The 19,138-nt window shown below is 62.5% G+C and overlaps 4 protein-coding genes across 4 annotated transcripts in view; 2 read left to right on the forward strand and 2 right to left on the reverse strand.

Annotated features, from left to right (window-relative positions):
• The window catches only part of CHLRE_09g401700v5 (uncharacterized protein), a 10,540-nt gene extending 8,334 nt beyond the window's left edge, over positions 1–2,206 (reverse strand). The window contains exons 1-4 of the mRNA XM_043066038.1: positions 2,002–2,206; positions 1,330–1,666; positions 765–1,096; positions 206–570 (exon numbers count right to left, since the gene is read on the reverse strand). Coding sequence (XP_042920786.1) covers positions 206–570; positions 765–1,096; positions 1,330–1,666; positions 2,002–2,104 — 1,137 coding nt within the window. The 5' untranslated portion in view covers positions 2,105–2,206. The remainder of the gene's footprint in view (positions 1–205; positions 571–764; positions 1,097–1,329; positions 1,667–2,001) is intronic.
• A 106-nt stretch (positions 2,207–2,312) lies between these two features.
• CHLRE_09g401650v5 (uncharacterized protein) lies at positions 2,313–6,726 on the reverse strand. The gene is made up of 9 exons (XM_001695057.2): positions 6,456–6,726; positions 5,952–6,243; positions 5,512–5,663; positions 5,006–5,072; positions 4,689–4,721; positions 4,396–4,446; positions 3,875–4,003; positions 3,591–3,656; positions 2,313–3,395 (listed from the first exon to the last, which is right to left on the reverse strand). The coding sequence occupies exons 2-9, from the start codon at positions 6,087–6,089 to the stop codon at positions 3,213–3,215; spliced, it is 819 nt and encodes a 272-aa protein (XP_001695109.1). The 5' UTR covers positions 6,090–6,243; positions 6,456–6,726; the 3' UTR covers positions 2,313–3,212.
• A 400-nt stretch (positions 6,727–7,126) lies between these two features.
• Positions 7,127–8,950, forward strand: CHLRE_09g401600v5 (uncharacterized protein). The gene is made up of 5 exons (XM_001695165.2): positions 7,127–7,325; positions 7,578–7,681; positions 7,954–8,016; positions 8,254–8,388; positions 8,550–8,950. The coding sequence occupies exons 1-5, from the start codon at positions 7,291–7,293 to the stop codon at positions 8,642–8,644; spliced, it is 432 nt and encodes a 143-aa protein (XP_001695217.1). The 5' UTR covers positions 7,127–7,290; the 3' UTR covers positions 8,645–8,950.
• A 46-nt stretch (positions 8,951–8,996) lies between these two features.
• Positions 8,997–19,138, forward strand: CHLRE_09g401550v5 (uncharacterized protein). Its single transcript, XM_043066031.1, has 22 exons — positions 8,997–9,201; positions 9,475–9,525; positions 9,703–10,209; positions 10,530–10,611; positions 10,846–10,942; positions 11,277–11,366; positions 11,784–11,850; positions 12,421–12,506; positions 12,849–12,894; positions 13,159–13,215; positions 13,433–13,501; positions 13,731–13,783; positions 14,034–14,106; positions 14,471–14,582; positions 14,761–14,816; positions 15,062–15,148; positions 15,522–15,641; positions 15,919–16,000; positions 16,284–16,315; positions 16,476–16,529; positions 16,840–17,286; positions 17,694–19,138. The coding sequence occupies exons 1-22, from the start codon at positions 9,034–9,036 to the stop codon at positions 17,847–17,849; spliced, it is 2,592 nt and encodes an 863-aa protein (XP_042920787.1). The 5' UTR covers positions 8,997–9,033; the 3' UTR covers positions 17,850–19,138.

Below are 19,138 nucleotides of genomic sequence, written 5' to 3' on the forward strand. Positions count from 1 at the left end.
TGCATGCCGGGTAATGATAAAGGGTGGTACAGGTTGGGCAGTGCCTAAAGTTGCACCGTAAGAGATTGTGCGTACCCATCCCTCCCCCCATACCGTGTAACCGTCGCAGTTACACGCACATCCCCTCCCACCACACTCCTCAAGCCCACTCCACTCCCACTCCTCACTCCTACTCCTCACCCCTCACTCCTCCTCCCCACCCCACCTGCGACGCCTCCGTCAGCAGCGTGTGGCTGCGGCCGTCCAGCGCGTGCTGCTGCCCCATCACACACCGCAGCGCCCACCAAGACCACGACCCCGGCAGCAGCCCGCCGCTCAGCAGCCCGCCCAGCCGCCGCCGCTCCCTCTCCGCCTGCTCCTCCCGCTCCTGCGTGCTCCCGCGCGCTGCGTCTGCTACTGCCGCGGCCGCCGCCCCCTCAGCGCTACTGCTACTGCCACTGCCGTCCGCCGCCAGCCCTGCCTCCGTCAGCTCTGAGGGGGGGCGGCTGGCCAGCCCCAGGGGCGCCACCAGCAGCCGCCGTGCCAGCAGCAGCCACTGCACGGCGGGGCAGCGACCCACCAGGTCCTCACCTGCATGGACATGATTGCGTAGGTGCGCGGGTGCAAGTGCGTGGATATGGATGAGGAGCTGCGGCAGGCAGGTGTTAGAGAGTCGGTGTGCTCAACCACATTCCGAACGCCTGCACTGCGCGGCTCCCCAAATCAGAGACACCGTACACCGGCGCCAACCCGCCCGCCTGACCGCCCTTCAAAAGACCTCTCACCGTCAATTTGCAGCTCCCGCACCGCCCACTTGTCGCCCACACACTGGCAGTCCACCGCCAGCCCGCCCAAGCCGTCCTCGCCGCTGCCCGCAGCGGCGCCCGGCGGCGAAGGCAGCGTCGGCGCCGCCGCACCCAGGTCAGCCGCAGGCGCGGCCGCAGCCCCGGTGGCCGCCGCGGCGGCAGCCGTTGCAGCGGAGGCGGCAAAGGCCGCGGCGGGGGAGATGCCGGCCGGCCGCTTCGGGACCTCCGCTGCGGCGGCGGCGGCCGCGGGCGGGGCAAACAGGTCCAGCGGGGAGGGCGGCGGCGGCGGGGGCGAGGGGTCGCATGTGGGCCTGTCGGATGGAATAGGAGTTTATTGAGATAGGAGTTCATTAGAGGGCCTGACTCCGCCCCGCTGGCGCGGTTGAAATGTCTTGCAAGTGGGCTGAGTCCGCCACTGACAACGGTACGCACGCACACCTTGCCCGACTCTCTGTCCCGTGCCCCACAGCCTGTGCCCCCTTTCCCCAGACTGCCCGCTGCCCTGCGGCCACCAGTGCCCCCCCCACACACACACACCACCCACCCCGTCAAGTTGTGCTGCTGGAACACGTGTAGGCACGCCACGCCCGCCAACAGCACGGCGTGTAGCCGCCGCGTGCCCGCCGCCCCCGCCCCCGCCTCCGCGCCCGACCCAAATGCTGACGCTGACGCTGACGCTGACGCCTGTTCCACCGCCGCCACTGCCCGGGCGCTCACGACCGCAAAGTACGACTCCGCGTCAGTCACCGGGGCTTCACCCGAGGGACCGGTGGTGGGTGCGGCGGCTGCGGAACAGTCCAACAGCTGGCGTAGGGCGGGCGACGCCTGCAGGGCCTGGATGTAGCGACCCGCAACAATGTGCGCTGCAGCCTGCTCCAGGCCTGCGATTAGAAAATAGGGCGAGGCGTTGGTAGGGACGAGAGGGGTTCGACAAGGGGCGGGCCAGGTGGAGCGGGGAAGCGGGTGTTGCAGCCTGCAGGCCAAGTCTTCGCCCGACCACCGGCGACACCCGACGACAACTGGCACAACGGCAAATCAACCTCACGGCCTATTACGTCTGCCACCGTCTCGCGGGGCAGTAAGTGCTTGGGTGGGGATGGAACTCGATCGAAACCAGAATAGCTTCGCTCGTTTATTCTACATCGCCTTTAGTATATACAAACAATAAAGATAACGGTGCCATGCTTGGGAATACAAATCGAGTAAGTCGGCTTACCGTCGCTGTCATCCGTCGGCGCCGGCTGACCGGAAGCGCCTTCCGCCCGCAGACCGCAGCTATGTTTTATTAATATCAGCTCATGTCTTGTCAACGCTGTCATTTTAGTTGGGTCCCGGTTAATTGCAAGGTGTCCGTATCAGTTGAACAGTCGGTGCAGTCGCGTGTCAATATGAAACGTGCACAACGACAGATCCTCGGGCAAATAAGGCTACGAGTGTGGGGTATACTGAATGTCAACGACGGAGTGCCACGAGAGCGGATGGGTCGGAACCTTCCGAACATGGGTTTGACACGGTTTGCGATGGGCTTGACCAGCCGCCGGTCGATGGCTTCTTGCAGATATATTCAGCAGGGTCCTTACTCTCAAGCCAGCGGCGCAGAGGGGCTCCGGACCGCTGACTATCACAGCTGCAATAATCGATGTACGTTATGCGCACCTCCCATGCAGTGAGACGACCGCGCCTGCCCCGTGCCGCTGCCTTGTGGCGCTGATGCGCTGCCCGACCCCATGTAAGCGCCGGTCAACGCGAAGGCGCCAAAGCAGCGCCGTGTCGCGCCACACCGCACTCGTACTCACATCAGCGAGCACGCGAACCAGGACAACGAGGGACAATGCCCACAAATGCACCCGCGCGCAACACGCCAGTGAGTCCACGAAGATCTGAGACGCGCGTGGGTGTAATCCAGTACACGCGTGTCCAGTCCAGTCCACAGTCACCGTTGGCTCTGATGCTCTCCTTGCTTGCTACACACGCACCAGAGAGAGAGATACTTGCCTTAGGAAGGGTCCCTCATCGGAACAGCCTCCCTTTCATGTCGCATTCGTGCACACGCACCTAGCACCTATCCATGCATATGCACCGAGCAGTTGCGCGCCACCCCGTGCTGGCGCCGAAGCCGCCTAAGTACACCCGCACACCTTGTCAAGTCAAAAAGATGTATTCCAAACAGCTCCCATCTGCAATACACCTCTTCCGCAAGAAAGGTCCCCCTGAAACATGGCCCCGCTGGCATAGCCTCGCCTGCTGTGCAGCCTACGCGTGCACGGGTACCCCTTACTACCGTGCCCTTCCATCTTCCACCGCCCGGCTCCACCCCCTCCACTCCCCTCGCCCTCATTTGACCCCTTCCCTCCAAACCACCCAGTACCCTACCTCACCACGCCAGCAGCCGCGCTTCCCGCCCCGACCCCCGAGCCCCGAGCCTCCTCAGAAGGCGGCTGCCCCGCCAGGGCTGGCGGGCCCTCCGCCGGGGCTGGTTGCACCGCCGCCGCTGGCCGCGCCCCCCCTGCTGGCTGCGCGGCTGCCCGAGGGATGCAGCTTGGAGGCGCTCTTCTTCATGGCGGTGATGCGGTGCCACACGTTGTCGCGGTCGGCCTGGGACTCCAGGCCCTGTGGAGGCGGCGGTGATGTGAAAGGAGCGGAAGGTGCGATTGTGATTGGAAGCACCCATTCACGATGGGTGAGATGCAACGGGCTAACAAGGGGGTGCAACGGGATTGCTCTCACCCTGTTCCCGTTGCCTTAACCTTGCACCCCTCCACCACCTGCCGCCCACCGTCCCTCCCAGAGTCCTCACAGCCTTACCTCGAGCATGAAGCTGAACCTGTTCTGGTCGATGAGGCGGCCGTGCAGCAGCACACTCACCTCCACCTGCGCACGCCGGGAGGCGTCAGCAGGGCCGGAGGCAAGGCCAGGCGGGGTCGGAGGCACGTGAGCGACATGACACCGCATATAGAGCCCAAGCTGACAGCCCGACCGTGCGCCGGCTCGGGTTGTGGGCGTCGCCAACCCCAGCCTCCACCGCTGCCAGGCAGGCCACCCAGTTTCCACCACCTTCCCCGCCCCTGCTCTCCCGCCCCCCACCCCACCTTGTCGAAGGAGGAGGGTATGGCGTCGATCAGCTGCCTGCCCTGCTCGCTCCAGAAGTAGTACTCGGAGCAGTACTGCCGGCTCAGCAGCTCCAGGGGAGAGCGAACAGAGCCGCCGTTGCCGTACGTCTGGTCGGGGAGCGGTACCGCACAGGTACAAGGCAACTTTGATGATGGCGGTGACGGGGGGCGGGGCTGGGTTGGGTTGCGGTGTGCGGTGGGCGCCTAGCCCACAGCCCACATGGAGATAGAATAGGAAGTCGGATTGTAAGGGCTTCCGCTCCAAGGGCTCAGGCCTGCCTGATGTGCTTGCAGCTAGGCGCGCCGCTACCGCCCACGTGTCTTGGCCTCCCTCCCCCTCCCCCTCAACGTTCACCCCCTCCCCCTCCCCCTCCCCCGCACCCCGTCGCCACCCTGGTCTGCTGCTGCCCCATCCACTGCTGCCGCCCCGGCCTGCTGCTGCTGCCGCCCCGGCCTGCTACCCCTCCTGCTGCCGCTGCTGCTGCTGGCGCCGCGCCCACCTGCATCTCCACCAGCAGCTCTGTGAAGCGCTCCGGCGGAATGGCCAGGCTCTGTTGCAGCGTGGGGTGAGGGGTCGGAAAGGGGTTGCAAGGATGTTTGCGGTCGGGGGTTTCATTCATGATTATTTAAGAAGGGGGGGGGGTTAAATTCGGTGTTTCGGGGAAGGTGGGAGGGACCATCTGGGCGGCGGCGGCACACACGCGTGTGCGCTGCCCCACACGCCCTAAACACGTCGTCCTGAACAGGCTGGCGGGCCCAGCCGCACAGCACAGCGCGGCGCAGCGCAGCTCACCTTGCGGTCGGTGAGGATGGTGTCAATGACGCTCTGTACGTGGTGCCATGCGGGCGTGTGCGGCGGGAGGGCACATGCGCCGTCAGTGTGGTCGACATGACAAGGCGTTATGCGTCTGCTGTGTGTGTATGCGTGTCTGGCTGTGTCTGGCTGTGTGGCGGGATTATCGCACTACCATGCACCCAACGTTGTGTCTGGTCTGGTCCCACTCCCACCGAACCCTGGGACGACGCAGCCGCACACGCATGCGCGCGGTTGCTCCATACCAACATGCACACGCATTACCCCACCCAACCACCCCCAACCAACCACCACACCTGGATGTGCTCCAGCAGTTGTGGCAGGTCCCTCAAGAACAGCGTGTACTGCACCACGCTCTTCTTGCTGCGGGGCGGGGGGCGGGGGGCGGAAGTGAGGCGTGTGCAGCCAGGCATGGTGTTTGGCAGGACAGAAGACATAAGAGCATAGGAGCGGGAGCGCCGGTTGTACAGGGAATGGCGATGCCGTGGCGCTGCGATTGTGTTTGATTCCGCTCACGCCGCGCATTACCCCGTGCCGCTACTTACTCGCACAATCGTACCCGCCTACCCTATGCTTGCTCGGCTGCCCATGCCCGAGCTCCCTTGACTCCACCCTTCAACTTCTCATCATTTCCCATTCCCCCAACCCACTCCCGCCCTCTCCCATGCCCCAACCTCACCCAGCCCCTAGCCCCACTCCGGCCCTCGCACATCCACCCCCAAATCCTCCACCCCAACTCCCACTATCCCCACAACCCCGACAACCCCCACAACCCCCCACCCCAACCCCCACCCCAACCCACCCGTCGTCGAAGTATCTGAAGCTGAACCTGTTGTCGGTGTGCGCCCAGCTGTGGATCTGGCCCCAGGGGAAGGCGTACAGGCAGTCGTCGCTGTGCGGCCGCAGCAGCCGGAAGCCCAGACACCCCACCTCCAGCAGCACCAGGGAGCTCCGCTGTGCGAGGTGTGACGATGGAGAGGAGCGTGGGAGGGGCGGGGGCAGAGGGGGGGGGGGTGCAGCACCCGTGTGGAGTCCCAGTAACTCAGCCCCATAGCCCAGAGGTGCACCTGTCCCACGATTCCCACCCACCGGTCGCCCCCGGCGCCCCTTACCGTATACATACTTCCCGGCCCCACCCATCCTGCTGCCCGTGCGTCCACCGCCACCGGCAGGTGGCGCGGCTGCCGTGCCTCCGCCTTCCGCCTTCATCCGCCTGCCCCCCCCGCCTGTGCCTGCCCCCACCTTCTTCATCTCGTCATCGTACGGCAGGCAATAGAAGCATCTATCGCCACTGTCGCGGTCAAAGGGCTGATCGAGTGCGGCCACATCCGCCGGCGTTGGCTCTGGCGGTGGCCGCCGAGTGGACGCCCCCGCGCCCATGCGGCCTCAGAAGGCGTGCGGTGCTGCTTCTGTTTGCTGTTGCTCCCCTCACCAGGGGTCGCTGTGCACGCCGGGCCCCTCCTACTGCGCTGCGCAGCTGTCTAGCAAGAGGATCAGCTGGCTGAAGTGCCAACGCGGTGGGGTCGCGAGTTGTCTGCGTGCAGATAGTGGCCCGCTCAGACAACCTTCGTAACGGGAGCGCCGGTCGGGTGGTGCCAGCCTGGTTTGTGTATGCAATCCACATAGAGTGCGATAAACTTGCTACCCCGGCACCAGGCGAACGGTCCGCATGGCGAGCAGAGTAGCAAATGTGGACTGCGTCCTACTCCTGGCAGGCCTATACAAAGGTGCACTGCTAGCGCTTACAGGTTTGCAGCTGTATGCGCTCCTGCGCTCCTGCTTTTCCGCTTTGGGCGAGTCGCCCGTTTCTGTACTGTCGTTGTCACTCCAGGCCCAGCTAATACGTTTGTTGTCAATTTCGAGAACTTCAGGAATGTACCGGGTATGAAGAACAGTGTTTCTTTAGGGCCCGACTTTGGCGCTGACCTTGGAGTGTGTCGCGGTCTAAATGAATGAAAGGGCTTGAAGGAGAATACCAGATCAACTGTGTACCTAGTATCGTGCTCCTTCGAACGAGACATCAGGTGGAATGAACCCTGGTCGTTGCGCTGCATGCAAGCGTGCCCGGCCCTAGGCAAGCGTGCCCGGCCGTAGGTCCCCGCTCTCCATGTGACGGCCAGCCGCTGTTTCTCGCCCTATGCATCAAATTGATTGCTCTGTGGCGAGGAACACGCCGAACGGTTATGAGGCTCTGGAATGTAGAAGCATCTGCAAGAATGCGCATGTGCGAACCGCCAAACACCAAGGGCAGGCTCGACGCTGCTCCTTTTTGAGGCGCGCGTTAACGTAAGCGCCTAGCAAGATTGCACGTGGCAGCAGAAAGCAGCGACCCGATCGCGGGAAGGCGGTCCCCAAGCCCAGGGTATCGAGGGTTCCACGCCACGGTTTCACACGACACCCTCCGGAATGAGACACTGGTTGATCACTTCGCTGGGCCTCAGCCATCCTCAAGTGGACCAGGCAAATCTTTGTAGTTGCAGTTAAGTGTACATAGTCCTGGAGGACTTCCCGGACGCTTTCAAACGGTTACGGTTCTTCCCATTTCGCTCAAGTAAGCTCGCTTTGCCACCGAACAACAAAGATGTCGGACGCTGCTGCTGGTCGCCAGCCGAACCGGTGCGCTTACTGAATGGGCGTCGCGGTCTGGATCGATGTTGGTCCCGAGGATGCCTAATCGCTGGCTGTTTCGCCAGCCGCATGCTGTGTTGCTGTATGCTATCAAGCCAAGACACGGTCCGGAATGGGGTTTCAAGCGGGCACAGAGCTGCGGGGCGTCAGTGTGGCCCCAAGCGTGTTGACCTCCACCAAGCTGGAGTTGGCGTGCGAATCCTTACCCTCCCCCCGCGGCCTCGGATTCCCCCCTCGCAGGGTCCAGGTCAGCTCCAACAAGAAGCCACTGCAGTTCTATCTCAACCTCTCTAAGCGTCTGCTAAATGAGTATGGCGAGGTGGAGCTGTCAGCGCTTGGACTCGGTGAGTCAGCGGCGGCAGGGGGAGGGGGGGGAGGGAAGGCAGCTTGGGGATAGGGCCGTGGGATAGGGCCGTCATGCGCACGGTTCAAGGAGCTGGCTTTAGATGCAAGGCGGCTGCGCGCGGACCAACGGCTGCTATGGCAGGAAGCGCATGAACCGGCGTCGCCAATCTGCCGTGTGATAGCCCCCACCACACACTCACGCTGAATGCAGCCTCATCATCTTTCTGTCCACGCTAACTCGTGACCCCACCTGCCATCATGCCTCTGGCAGCCGTAAGCAACATGGTGACGGTTGCTGAGATCCTGAAGAAAGACGGCTGGGCGGTTGAGAAGAGTGAGTCGTGCAGGGCCGTGCTTGGTGTTGGTCTGTTCTATGTCGCCTGGCGCCATCCTAGCAGGGGCCGACTGCCGGGACGCAAATCATTGCCTGCTACACATTCCGCATGTGCAGCACTGGAGCACTTGCTTCCTGGTCTCCTTTCCAGGACTTCATTACGCACAGAAGCTTACTGCATCATTAACGCACTGGGGGCTGCCGCTGCTGCTGCTGCTGCTGCTGCTGCTGCCGCAGGCATCCGCACGGGTCTTGAGCTGCTGGAGCACTCGGCCGCCGTTGAAGAAGACGGCGAGGGCGGCGCGGCGCCGGCTGCCGGGGGCCGCAGCGTGAGCAAGCCCAAGATGGAGGTGGTGCTGGCCAAGTCTGCGGGTGAGGCGGCGGCGTGCGTGTGTGTTTGTGTGTTGGGGCTTGGGGAGAGTGTGAGGCGAGATGCGATGCGTCATAGAGCCCAAAGAATGTGTGGTCCCACTCGTGGAATAGACGGCAACTGGATTGAATGTATGGTACTGTGCGTGTTCGCTTGCACGCAGACTTTGACCGCCTGTTTGCGGAGCACCCTCCGCCGCCGCGTGGTCCCAAGGCTGCCGCCGCGGATGGCGAGGGCGAGGAGGTCGAGGCCGAGTAAGGGGGCGTTCACCTGCAGAGTGATCGGAGGAGCTGGCTGCTTGGGGCCGGGGGCGTCGGCGCAGCGTACGGGCATGGAGAGGACATCACCTGTGCGTCCCATCCTGGCACAGACGGGTCTTGTGCGCTGGCAGATGCTGCTGCGGGTCTGGGGGAAGAATAGGCGCAGGGTGCGCGTGATGCACGGAAGGGAGTTGGGGCACGTGCATGTTGGCTGGCCGACTACGGATCCATGAGCTCGAACGCCATTTAAGCGTAGTACCAGTTGTTATATGGTAATTATCCGCTCTTGTAATAAGTTGCTTTGCTTCCTGCTGCGTTCGTAAAACACTTCCGGTTCGCGACATGAACTAGGACGGGAGGAGCGACCTGAGGAGCGACTCTTAGCAAATGACGCAGGTCCATCCTGTTACGGCTAAAAATGATAAGCAGGAAAAGCTGCGTGAGGAGGCGTCCCTTGGAGAGGGCGAGGAAGTTTTCGCGGACACTGACGCGGGAACGCAGCGCTCCGAGTTTGAGCATTTGCTCGACTTCCTAGATACGGATAGCAATGGCAAGGTATGGAGGACCGTAGTTGTGCTGAACAACAAGCGAGTGCATGTCTGCTCAAAGGCAGGCTCAAACTCAAAGGCTTCCAGCAGCTCGAATCACGGCTATCACAGCAGCAATGCAGCTTCAAACATCATTTATACCCCATTGAGAAGTTAGTTGTATCCTGACAGCTTCGGGGACGGGCACGACACACATTATGCGCTCGAGGTCGGGCTCCATCCACCTTGACTTTGGAGTCCAGGGCTCACCGAAGGCGGCATTGTCGCTTCAAGCGTGCAGGTGTCGGCCCTGGAGCTCGCTGACTTCGTGGACAGCTTGCTGGGAACGCAGGTGAGTTAGGACGCAGCGCAAACCGGGCCCGAGACAGGGCCAGCAGAGGCTCTCCCAAGGCTGACCTCACCACTCAAACCTCTCGCCGATCCTCGGGCCCCCTTGATGCTCGCAAGCAAATATGCCACGCTATCAACTGAGCGGAAAAGCAACCACCCAACACCCCCGTGCGCACAGGACCACCGGCGCCCTGAGGGCTCCATAGTGTTCGAGGCGGTCCTCTCCGCCGCCATGCGTCAGGCCTCAATCGCCGCCAGCGCATCCGCCGCCACCGACAAAGCCGACGGCGGCCGTACCGGCAGCGGCAGGCCCGGCTCCAACCACCGGCGGCCGCCGCCGCCGCCTCCCCCGCCGCCGCCGCCGGCATCACTGCTGGCGGCTTCGGCCTTCGCCAAAGACGCTGCCGCCGCCGCATCCACCGGCTCGCCACGTGGCAGCACGGACGCTGCCAGGGGTCAGGACAGCAGCACACGTGGGCTGCTTGCGGCGGCGCGCGGCAGCGTCACAGGCAAGGGCTCCATCTCGGGCGCCGCAGGCGGCGGCGGCGGCAAGAGCAGCAGCAGCCGGCTGGGTCTGGGGCCGGCGGCTTGTGGCGGCGGCGGGTTGACGGAGGCGCAGGTGTTTGGCAGCCAGGTGTTTTTGGACATGGACAGTGTGCGGGAGTGCTTCGCGGCACTGCTGCAGGTGTGAGGGCTGGGGGCGGCGGGCGGGCGGGCCGGGCGTGCGTTGTGTGTGGGATGGTGAGATGGAGCGATGAAGGGTGTGATGGGGTTGCTGAGCATGTGGTGGTGAGGCAGGGGTTCGGCTGGGCAGCCACAGGCCGACAGGCGGGAGTAGTCACTGGGCGGCAGGCCGGAAGGCTGTGCTGTGACCCTCGATGTATCATCAGTGGAGGCGCGGACTGCGGGGCACTGGTGTGTGCAGCTTGAGTGTTGCAGCCACTGATGTTGACGCCTGACCCTCCCTGCCCTCCATGCCCTCCCTGCCCCGCCAACTGCTTCCAGGACACGTCGCTGTGGGTGCGCATGGCTGCGCGCTACAGCGTCATGACGGGGGCGCTGTTCCGGCAGCTGCTCATGTACTCGGGTGGGTGGGAGTGGTGGGAGCGGTGGAGTGGGAGTGGTGCGTGGATGGGTGGGTGGGTGGGTGGGTGGGTGGGAGTGGTGGAGTAGCCGAGGAGGTGGGGGGGTGAGTTGCGCTGGGGGCCTGGCACGTGCCGTGAGCACCGTGGCCCTTCACCACACACGCTCCACTCATGCTCCACTCACGCTGCGCTCACCCTCCTCCCGCCTCTCCGCCCTGTCGCCCGCCTTGTTGCAGCCGGCACACTGGACCGGCGCTTCAGCCTGGTGCACTTCGCCTGGACCTGGGGCGCCTTCAACGCCCTGCCGCTGTGGCTGCCCTTCCGCCGACTGTGGTGAGAGCCAGGCAGGCAGGCAGGCAGGCAGGCAGGCAGTGGGGTGCTAAGCCGCACAGCCTCTTAGCGTGTAAATGCGTCTGTGTGTGATTCTATAGATACGGTAGATAGCGACAGAGCGTGTGTCTGCATGTCACTTTTTACAAGCATTCACAACCCATGCACTCCTACACCCCACAACCCACCCACCTGATTGCCCACACACGCCTCAAGCACCACAACCCACCCGCCCCACCGTCCTCCGCCCCACCGTCTTCCGCCCCACCATCCTCCGCCCCACCACTCCCGCCTCACCCCCAACGTCTCACCCCCCACCTCTCACCCCCCTGTGCAGGCACCGCGGCGGCGACTCCATCCTGCTGCAGGTCTACTGCCACCAGCTCACCAAGCTACACCAGCAGCTGGGGCCGGGCGTCAGCAGCAGGTGGGCGACTGGGGGGCGGGGGGCGGGGGGCTGGGGGCGGGGGGCCGGGTGGGGGTGGGGGGTTGTAGATACCAGCCCAATCTAAACCGAACCCAATGCAATAGAGGAGTGGGGGAGCTCGTGCCAACCCAACTGGGAGTGGAGGGGCGGGGGCTTTGCTTTGTGCCGTGAATGGAAACGGTTGCTCCCCACATCACCGTTGCACGTGTTGGTGTGGGTGTGTTTGGTAGTGCGGTTGATCGGGGGCCGCCACTGCCCAGGGCCCCTCTTAGCGGCCTAACCTAACCTAGTTTAACCTAATTTGATTTAACCTAACCTAACCTGCCGTAACCTGCCCTAGCATGCCCTGGCATGCCCTAACCTGCCCTAACCTGCCCTGCGCCGCCGTGCCATGCCCCGCCGCCGCCGCCGCGTCAGGGTGAACATGCACGTGCTGCTGGTGGCGCTGACGCTGATCCAGTTCATTGCCACATACGTGCCGCTGGTGAGTTGCCTGTGTGTGGGGTTGGGTGTCATTGCGTGTCATTGCGTGTCATTGCGTGGCGTGCCAGGTTCGCGGCGTGTGCGCGTGCGTGCGTGCGTGCGTGCGTGCGTGCGTGCGTGCGTGTGTGTGTGTGTGTGTGTGAGTGTGTGCGCGCGCGCGTGTGTGTATATGTGCATGTGTATATGTATGTGTATGTGTATGTGTATTTGTGTGCGTGTGCGTGTGCGTGTGTCTGTGCACTGGCCCGGGGCCCCCTGGGACCACACATAGCACGTAGCACACACCTCGAAGCTCGGTCCTTTGCGCACAGGCAGTCAGCCTTCACGCCCCAAACTTCGAATGTGAAGTGTTAAGCACTCCGTTCTCCATGAACGGCTACCTTCCCCCCAGTCGCATGATTGGCTATCCCCCCAAGATTGCCTACCGTCAACCATTTCCTTTATCATGGACGTAACCACCCACCCCTTGCCTTCCCCTGCTCCCCCTGCTGCCTGCCACTACTTCCCCTCGCCTCCCCCGTGCCTTCCTCTGCCTCCCCCCTAAACACACAACACACACGCACGTACGCAGATCTCCTTCTTAGCGGCGTACGGCATCCCCAACATGTGGCAGCAGCACACCGTGGTGGGCTGGATGCACGCGCAGCCCATGCACACGTGAGTCAGTGGGGCAGGGAAGGGAGAGGAGGGTGAGGAGGGAGGGGAGGGAGAGGAGGGAAAGGAGGGAGAGGAGGGAGAGGAGGGAGAGGAGGGAGAGGAGGGAGAGGAGGGAGAGGAGGGAGAGGAGGGAGAGGAGGGAGAGGAGGGAGAGGAGGGAGGGGAGGGAGGGGAGGGAGAGGAGGCGATGAGGGGAAGGAGGGGAAGGAGAGGGAAGAAAGAGAGGCGGGGAAGAGGAGGGAGACTGTACATGTTGGTACAGGCTACCGAAACCGCATGCTTACTTGCAACAGGCTCGGCATGCGTGTTGCTTTGCGCCCTCCCTGCCTCGCTCCTCCGCAGGAAGCTGAGCTTCTTTGTGAGCATTTTGCCGTTCGCGGTGCTGCAGGTGCGGGGGGTAGCCGTTCATGGATCACAAATGATGACGTGCGGACGTCCATGGGGGGGACGGGTTGCTAGCTTGGGTGCTGGTGCGTGGGCTCGGCAGGGCGGGTGGGGCTGCGCGGGTGTGGGTGCGCGTGCGGGCGTGCGCAGTGGGGTGCGTCGCAAGTAGGCCGCCGCCCCTCCTGTGAGAGGCGGGATGGGCCATTTTGTTATGTCTCATCATATGAGCCTTTGTTTGCAAACTCTCCAACCCGTTCCCCCTGTGCAGTTCCTGACGAGCTCGGGCGCTCTCAAGCTCAGCTGTCGTGACTTCCTCAACCTCAAGGCAAGAGGGGGAGCGCACTGCCGCAGCCATCTATTGCTCCTGTCCGTGTGGCCGTGTGTCCGTGTGTCCGTGTGGCCATGTGTCCATGTGGCCATGTCGCTGCTGAGCCTAGCCCTTGACTCACTCCCGCACACGTTGCGCCTCTCGAACCCCACACAACCGAACGTCGTCCCAGGCTTTTTGGCATACTAACATACAAGAGAACGCACACACGCAGGAGCAATGCAAGGCGGTGTTCCTGATGGGCGACGTGTCCGCGCAGTTCGAGGGCTATGGCGGACTCATGGTGGGGCCCGGGGGGCGGTGGGTGCGGCAGGGGGGTCAGGGCGGCAGGGGCAGCAGCAGCGGCAGGGCGCGGGGCAGAGGCTGCGCTGTGTATATGTGTATTTGTGTTAGAGAGCACAAGGGACGAAACACGCAGAACTTACAGAGAAAGGTGTGCCACGTCATGCTTAATGTCCTCCGTCCTCCGCATGAACGGCTACCTCCCCCCCCGCCCTCCTCCCCCCCTCCAGATGCGTACGGTGATGGACACCATCAAGGGCCGAGTGGAGGACATGATGAGCGCGTGAGTGGGCGGGAGTGAGGATACCTAAGGGGATGTGTGGGATTCTATATGCAACATGGAAATTCACACTGCGTTGTGTTGCGACTCTACGGGGCCACGCATGGCGTGCGCTTCCCGTGCACCCAATGCGTGGGGTCATCTTTGACACAACACATGAATCTCTTACAAAGTGGTTGTCCTCATCTGATGCATCACATTCACTCACACGTATCACTCATTCGTTGTATCGCTATCGTGTTGTGTTGTGTAGGTCTAGATTCCGCAAGCTGAACGCGACCATGCCCCTTCTGTTTGGCATCGGTCTGGAGGTCTTCCGACGGCTGGTGGGTGCCGGGGGAGTGCTGGCGGGTGGATAGCGGGTGGGGTGGGGTTGTTCCCATCATCCCATGAGAAAGCAAAAAGCAAGAGAGAAAAGATCATGGGTCGGAAGCGCAAAGAGCAAGGAGGCCGTGGGGTGAGGTGGGGTGGGCGGTCTGCTGGGTCCCAACTCGCTTTCTGCGGTGCTGGCGGCTTGTGCGGAGAGGATGGCTTAATGCGTCCGCCTTTCATCCGGCAGCAATGCCCCTCCCATCACACCCACGCCCGCAAACTCCCGCCGAATCCCACCTAAAGACACAGGCACATGCGCAAGCACATGCCCACACGCTTCCTCTCTTCCCTCCCACACACACATACCCCCACTCACAGGTCCGACTGTTCCTGGTCCACAACTGGGTGCCCCAGTCCACATTGGGCCGTGTGGCCGCGCCCTTCGAGGTGTACGCTCTGTTCTACAACATTTGGTTCGCCTATTCGGAGTGTGAGTGCTGATTGGTGGTGAGGACCCTGTACACACACGCACGCGTGCGCTTCCGTTTATTTGATACCGTAACACACATTCACACACGTGCTTGTATGGGTTCCTTTCCCGTCTTGGGTTTCTTAGCACGCGCACACGTATCGACAAACGCGCTCATATCCCTGCCGTGCCGTCACAGCCGCGGACTGCACCCAGTACCTGCTAGAACTTAAGAAGATCGGCTCTACCTTCAAGGTGAGTGCGCGCTGCTGACGTAGGGGATGTAGCGGAATTGGCGTGTCGGGCTGTAGCAGAACCCGAGATGGATAGCAAGGCGCACAGCGGCGTGCGTGTCGGCGTGCGTGTGCCTCAGCTGCCCTGGCGGTGGTGCCGTACAACCTAGGAAGGCTGACTGTGGCGAGAACACTTACATTGAAACCGTCAATACAACCCGTGTACGGCATTTGTCCCCATTCACCTTCATCGCGACGCGGCCGCAGACGCTCCTGAACAAGGAGGAGGCTCTGTCCCAGCAGCTGCCCTGGCTCAACAACCACAGCCCGCGGAACCTGTTGCTGTGGTCACGGGTGGGTATTGTGTTTGCAGCGGTTGCCGTACATACACAATATAGAGTGCGTGTATGCCTACTTCAACAGGTGTTACCTTTATCACAGCCCCGGGCCAAGCCCCACTCCTTTCTTAACCGCCCCCTCGCTCCTCGCACTGGCTAGCGGTTCCCGTTGCCGTCCTGCCCACCTGCAACCCCAGCACCTCCATCAGCAGTGCAGCACCCCATCACCAACACCAACAGCACTCCCCTACTTGTCCTGCCCCTTCAGCAACCCCACCCACACATCCACCCACCCAACGTGCCGACGTACACACACACACGCGCGCACACACACACACACACACACACACACGTAGCTACGCACCGTGTGTTTTGTTGAACACACGCAGCTACGGCGCTACTACCAGTCGCCCAACTGTCTGGAGCTGCGCTGGATCGAAATGCACCTCACCCTGGTCATTGTGGCGGCGGTGGCGGTCACCGTCATCCTCATTGTCACCTTCGTGCAGGTATGACAGGCTGTGTGTTTGTGTGTTAAAGAAAACAACAAAACGATGCATGTGTGCGTGCGGCTGTGCGTGTGGCTGCGTGCACGCCCTTTGCTGCCATCCAGACCAGTCATAAGGAAGGGACGCCGGGACGGGACGGGGACGGCGCCGGCACCAAACCCTAGCGTGTTGCGTTACAACTCCCTCTTCCATGCCTGCGTTACTTGCCTGCGCACATAGTTTCTCCACCTACATTCCTTCAAACACGCACACACACACACCGCGCCCTCGCTGCCAGGGCACGCTGACGACGTTCACGCCCGAGAACGCCGACCTCCAAGTGTTTGTGGTGTGGGTCATCCCAGCGTTCATCTACCTGGGTGAGTGAAGATCATTAGTTTATGACAGCTTCTCATTCGATATTTACTTTCAGGAAGGGGTAAGGCAGGAAGGGTGAAGGTAGGAAGGGAAAGGCGGGAGGTGTATGCCATCAGTCAGGGCGCATGGGGCTCTGCAGGCGCACAGCCTGGGCAACAGCTACGCCTGTGGCTCCTGGCCCGGACTGTTTGAGTCAGTGACTGAATGAGCCCCATTGAACCCACGCCGCTGCTGCTGCTGCCGCCGTTGCTGCCGCTGCTGCCGCCGCTGTTGCTGCCGTCGCAGTGGCGGGTGTGGTGCTGGACGTCATCATGTCGGTGAGTGCGCCGGCGCGTGCTTGCGTGAGGACCCATGGTGGGGACCCCACACCGCATACACATGCCTACCCATGTCCGCCATGCACCTGCACAAATGCCTTGCACTCACTGTTACACGTATGCCCCTGCACCCGCACCCTGCTCTGCCCCTGGCGCGCAGGCCTCCACGGGCCAGATGTACCACGACGACGTCCAGGTGCTCACCTCGGAGGCGGTGAGGCGCACGACAGGGCAGGGCAGGGCAGGGCAAGGGGCGGGACGCAGGCACACAGACACACACACACACACACACACATGCACATTCACACACACACACACACATGCACAAATACATTGTCACGCACAGACATTTACGCACAATTACACGCCGTGAGCGACGGAAGAGGGGATCGAATGGCACGCAACCTGGTACCCCTCTGACCAAGCAAATGCGCTTCCCGGCGCCGCGTCCAGCCGCCGCTGTCTGCCGCTTCGACACTGCGGCAACGCACTACTTGACACTCGCACACAAATGAACTCCACAGGTTTCAATTGAGGAGCGGCTGAACAGCGCCGCAGAGCTCGACCGCCTTCCCCCGGCCCCGACCGCGACTGGCGTTGCGTCTGCCACTGCCGCGCAACCGTTTCAGCGCAGCTCCTCGCAGACGCAGCTGATGCTGTCGCCGCCGGGCCGCAGCGGCAGCGGCAGCGGCTTGGCAGGGGACGCCAACGGGACAGGCGGGCTGGGTGGCAGAGATGCGGGAGACTACGGCGGCTCTGGCGGGGGCAGGCTGGCGCGACGCAGCCGCAGCGGCGCGAGCGGGCTCGGCACCGGTGGGGGCGAGGCCATGCTGGGGTTGCGGGAGCTGGGGGAGTTGGGCGTGCCGTCGTCGTCGCTGTCGGGTGGGTGGGTGCAGTGGCGGCCGGCGGAGCACTTCAGGCTGAGCGAGGACCAGAAGGCGCGGCTGCGGCAGTGCCAGGGCGTGATCCGGGTGAGTGAGTGAGTGAGTGAGTGAGTGAGGGAGGGAGGGAGGGAGGGAGGGAGGGAATAATTACACTTGGTAATGGCGAAGCCACTGATGACTAGGGCTAACAAGGGAGGGAGGGAGGGAGGGAGGGAGGGGACACTCGTGCACGGCAAGCGTGCTGTGGTCGGGCTAGGGCTGGGCTATGGCTGATAATTTCATCCGTGTGTCGGTCTGTCGGCCTACGGCTCCGGCGCAGTGCACCCCGCCTCACCCGGCACCTGGGCCTGGTGCCTGGACCTTGAGCGGCATCACGCCATCGCCTGAACCAACGCCCCGTCCCTTGTCCCTGATGCATCTCGAGCGTCTTCCCTCCACCGCCTTTGTAAACCAGACCTTGCCTTTTCTCGTCGCCGCCTGCCTCCGCCCCGCAGTCGCTGGTCACCTACATCCAATTCAATGTGGAGTACATCACCATCTTCGGAATCCCCATCGACACCAACCTGCGCAACACGCTCTTCTCGCTGGCCGTGACGTTGATGGGCGCCGCCGTCAGCGCCTTCCTCGCCATCATCCTGCAGAAGAAGTGATGATGTTTACATGCGTTCATGCATGGTGGTAGATGCAGGTTTGGCTGTGCATCTAACTTCATATGTTCATTCTTCATGTTGGCGTCTGCACATGCATGCGTGTTCTGAAGTGCATTGTGGCTAAACCTTCCTACGTCTGCTGGCTTCCAAAATGCCTGCAAATTCAATACTTTAGCGCATGAGCTTGATCCACAACACCCAAGGTGTACTCTTCATTTTTGCCACGCCCGGAAGCAGGGGCACCCCTACCTAGAGGCCGCGCGCGCGGGACTTGCATATGAAATGGTGGGGTCATTGGCTTGTGGTAGAATGGTTGGCACAGGTCGAAAGCAAACATGCTCCTGCATACGTGGCGAGGTTCACATTGTGTGTTGGTGTGCTTGAGCAAACGGGGGTGGTGTTGCCTGTTGTCTACCCCGCCCTCAGGGCTGTGTGGTAGGGGCGGGCGCTAGGTGCAGCACGTGGGAGTGTGACAGGTCGTGATGAGAAGGCGCGGCGTGCGTGTGCGCGGAGGCCTGGCGCGTGCTGGCTGTCACTGCTACCAGCCACTGGACGCAGCACCGGCGGGCTGTGTGCGCGTGTGTGCTAGGGGCGCTAGGTAAAGCGCGTGGGAGTGTGACAGGCCGTGATGGGAAGGTGCGGCATGCGTGTGCGTAGAGGGGACGGGCGTGCTGCTGTCGCTGCTTCTAACCATACGACGCATCACCGGCGAGCTATTATGTGCATGTGTGAAGGGAAATGGGGTTGCGTACATGCAAATGCAGTGGGGCTTGGACGCCTGTGTGTTGTGCTGCCATCGCTGCTCGTGCACGCGGCTGCCTGCCGACGCTGGCACTGATGGGATACTGCAGCGTGCATGGTGCTGGCTGCGGTGGGTCGGTGGCGGTTGCTTCGTGGCCATTGGATATTGATCACACGCACGTGCTGAGTGGTGTGGGTACCGTAGTCAGTGCGAAGTTCATTGTAATTTTTGGGGGTCTGATTGCCTGCGCACGTGCACGGACAACGTCATGAATGCATGCTTTGCGCACCAAACGTCCGCAAATGTGTGGAAGGGGGCAACACGATTCAGTATTTCAGTGCAAAAGTTAATAACGGTACCGGATGGTCAATGCCAACCTTGTAGAAACCCAACCAACAAATCCTCGCAACTTTGGTGTGGGGTAGGATATACTTTGCTTCGGTGCCTGCTGTGCTTATGCTTGACAGTGGGACGTGGCTGGACATATGGCGCGCGGTGCCTGTACAAACTCACCCGGGTCTCCGGGAGTTCGGGAGACGAGGTAGTT

Source organism: Chlamydomonas reinhardtii, chromosome 9 (genome assembly GCF_000002595.2).
Source record: "Chlamydomonas reinhardtii strain CC-503 cw92 mt+ chromosome 9, whole genome shotgun sequence".
Taxonomy (NCBI): domain Eukaryota; kingdom Viridiplantae; phylum Chlorophyta; class Chlorophyceae; order Chlamydomonadales; family Chlamydomonadaceae; genus Chlamydomonas; species Chlamydomonas reinhardtii.

Bases quoted from the DNA above. Each gene is read 5' to 3' on its own strand.
- CHLRE_09g401650v5 (XM_001695057.2), bottom strand. From the start codon at position 6,089: ATGGGCGCGGGGGCGTCCACTCGGCGGCCACCGCCAGAGCCAACGCCG. The intron at 3,657-3,874 runs GTGGGGTGGGGG...CGGCGTGCGCAG, and splicing joins TACCCTCCTCCTTCGACAAG to GTGGAGGTGAGTGTGCTGCT. The intron at 3,396-3,590 runs GTAAGGCTGTGA...CCGCCTCCACAG, and splicing joins GGTTCAGCTTCATGCTCGAG to GGCCTGGAGTCCCAGGCCGA.
- CHLRE_09g401600v5 (XM_001695165.2), top strand. From the start codon at position 7,291: ATGTCGGACGCTGCTGCTGGTCGCCAGCCGAACCG. The intron at 7,326-7,577 runs GTGCGCTTACTG...CCCCCCTCGCAG, and splicing joins GCTGGTCGCCAGCCGAACCG to GGTCCAGGTCAGCTCCAACA. The intron at 8,389-8,549 runs GTGAGGCGGCGG...GCTTGCACGCAG, and splicing joins GGTGCTGGCCAAGTCTGCGG to ACTTTGACCGCCTGTTTGCG.
- CHLRE_09g401550v5 (XM_043066031.1), top strand. From the start codon at position 9,034: ATGACGCAGGTCCATCCTGTTACGGCTAAAAATGATAAGCAGGAAAAG. The intron at 12,507-12,848 runs GTGAGTCAGTGG...GCTCCTCCGCAG, and splicing joins CACGCGCAGCCCATGCACAC to GAAGCTGAGCTTCTTTGTGA. The intron at 16,001-16,283 runs GTGAGTGAAGAT...CTGCCGTCGCAG, and splicing joins CCCAGCGTTCATCTACCTGG to TGGCGGGTGTGGTGCTGGAC.